Here is a 2550-nt window from a genome sequence, read left to right as displayed (position 1 = left end):
ACTTTTCCATGGCTTAATCCACTGTAATATGAGTGCAAATAAATCCATCTGGATCCTAGATGCACTGTCTGCTATTTTTTAGCTCCTTCTGAAGGATTGTAAATACATTATTATCAATTAATGAAACCCCTTGTTTGGGAAAAAAAGATAGTTTTGTAGAAAAATTATTCTGAGCCCCTAGACATTTCAACAAAAACTATTGGAGACTGGAGAACAAACTTTGCATCTTGAGTGGAAATCAAATTTCGGAAAGTGTAAGAACAGCCACAACTGTCAAAAACCATGCACGCTTTCAAAAAAAATTAATACATGGCTTGATAAAAATAAGTAACGACTTTGACCCCAAAAAGGAACTTTGGACAACCATAACTTTAAAAGATATGTCGACATTAAAAAAATTGAAAGCACAACATTGGAATAACAATTTTTGCCATTGTGATCGATATAAGTGAGCCAAAGTTGTAAAGCTAAGTTTCTAATCTAACAAGTGGATCATACAAAAAAATGTAAGTGCAATAAAAATATGAATAAAAGAAAATTAGACCATGCACCTTCCCACCGTTCGTGACTTCATGGCACAAAGTCATGATAGGTGTGACCTAGTACGGCTTGTGATGATCACCACTCTCTCAAAGCAATGTGTCGGTGACCGAGGATGTGAAGGATATTGGGGTGTGGTCTCACGATGGGGGTTCGTAGCCTTGGAACTCCCAAGAAGCACTAGCCAGCGAGAGAAATTTACGCAAAACTAAAGTGGTGTATGTGAGATATGTGTTACATGACTGACGCCATTCGTGAAACGACATGTATCATTGAAATGATAATTTTTTGGTACTTAACCGTAAGTGAGCAACTTATGTTACATAACCATAAGACACGCAAAGAGTTTCCATTGCAAGTCAGTTGGCCAAACCGATGGTATATAACTTAATACATATAAATAGTGATACATTGACAATTAACATTCTTGGAATATATCACGAACACTAGTACATTTTCCACTAGAACAATGAAGCCCTTATTTGATAATATGTAAGATGATAACAAATAAATGAAAAAAAGAGTCAAAGCTATCAATTTGACATAGTACAGTAGGTTGGGCTCCATTTTTTTAGATTCCTCACATGAAGGGGACTAGGGGTTGGCATTGCCATACCCAGATCCAGCACCTTTGCCTGCACCACTCCCACCATTTCTTCCTCCTCCATTGCCACCACCGTTTCCACCAGCATCTGCATTTGTACTACCTTGTCTATACCAATTGTTAGTAGCTGTAGCTGAGCCAGAACCAGTGCCACTACCAGCCCCATATCCACTAGATCCTTGATAACCACTAGCTTTCCCTCTACCACCGCCACCACCGGCACCACCAGCGCTAGTATATCCACCATAGCCACCACCATAAGGATATGAAGATCCTTGACTATATTGACTGGAACCAGAGCCAGAGCCGGACCCGCTACCATATCCAGTTCCACCATCTTGGCCACCGCCTCCGCCGCCACCTCCACCTCCACCGCTTGCATGGCTACCACTACTAGAACTCACGCCAGACCCAGTTCCACTCCCAGCACCCGAGCCACCACCACTTACAGTTCCCCCACCCTCTCCTCCTCCCGCCCCCGTTCCCGTGGCGCTTCCACTGCCGAATCTAACCACCCTTGCAGCATTGGCCAGTCCAATGCTCAAGAGGACAACATAGCCGAGGGCTACTAGCTTTGTGCCTACCATTGTGTGTGTTTTATGGAAGTGTGTACTCTTGCAAGATGAGATGAGTTCTAAGCGAAATATCAATGGATATTTATAGTGGTGCTTCCGGCCATGCATGTTGGGGGTGTTGGTGGAGTTGTTGACGAAGTCATGTCTCAACTGTAGGTGGAGGCTTAGAATAATTAGTGCCTTAATTGGTGCAGGTAAAAGTAAACGAGATGACTGACTTCTAATCGTGATCGCATCCACGTTGGGTCAATAGTTCTAAAACACATGCATGCTAGCATCCACTGATGAACACATCTAGCTCGAGGCTTGAATAGTTGACATTAGAGCAGAGGAGGCAGCAACGTGGAAGTTTCCGTAGTTGAATTTGGAGTTGGAGGGTATTGTACTAGCAGATGGCAAAAATCCAAACCACGTTCATGCCGGCACCAAGGATCATCTTGTCAAGGTAATTAAGCCTACACCACCACTGAATGCCTGTTTATGCTACTTGCATGCATGATTACCATTTTATCTTACGGTCAAATAACCATGCATGCATGCATGTTACTAATTAGCTATAGATGATTAACCGTGGGCTAGGATAGGCCAGCCGGGTTAACGACGTGGGCAAGTTGTTTTCACTGCCGATGGCAAGCAAGAGCTGGAGTCGAAGTAAACGACGACTCCGCCCATGTAATCGATCAAGTCGTTGGGTCAAGTAGCCGTGCATGAAGAAGTGATTAGCAGATGATCAAGTTCAAGTGGGATGGCAAGATCGATCCAAAACCACGTGCATGCCAGCACCGTAAGCCTATACGTATCGTACATCCTCGGGGCTGAGGGTATGTACCA

General features: G+C 43.6%; 1 protein-coding gene across 1 annotated transcript; it reads right to left on the bottom strand.

Moving 5' to 3' along the window:
* Window positions 1–903: 903 nt before the first annotated feature.
* On the bottom strand, window positions 904–1784 carry LOC125549162 (putative glycine-rich cell wall structural protein 1). Its single transcript, XM_048712637.1, has one exon. It carries the CDS (start codon window positions 1729–1731, stop codon window positions 1135–1137), a length of 597 nt encoding a protein of 198 aa, XP_048568594.1. The 5' UTR covers window positions 1732–1784; the 3' UTR covers window positions 904–1134.
* Between the last annotated feature and the right edge of the window lie 766 nt (window positions 1785–2550).

The sequence above is a fragment of the Triticum urartu genome, chromosome 3 (assembly GCF_003073215.2).
Source record: "Triticum urartu cultivar G1812 chromosome 3, Tu2.1, whole genome shotgun sequence".
Taxonomy (NCBI): Eukaryota; Viridiplantae; Streptophyta; class Magnoliopsida; order Poales; family Poaceae; genus Triticum; species Triticum urartu.
The sequence above is the reverse complement of the archived record's forward strand: the minus strand, read 5'-3'. Positions and strand labels throughout refer to the sequence as shown.

Bases quoted from the DNA above. Each gene is read 5' to 3' on its own strand.
- LOC125549162 (XM_048712637.1), bottom strand. From the start codon at position 1,731: ATGGTAGGCACAAAGCTAGTAGCCCTCGGCTATGTTGTCCTCTTGAGC.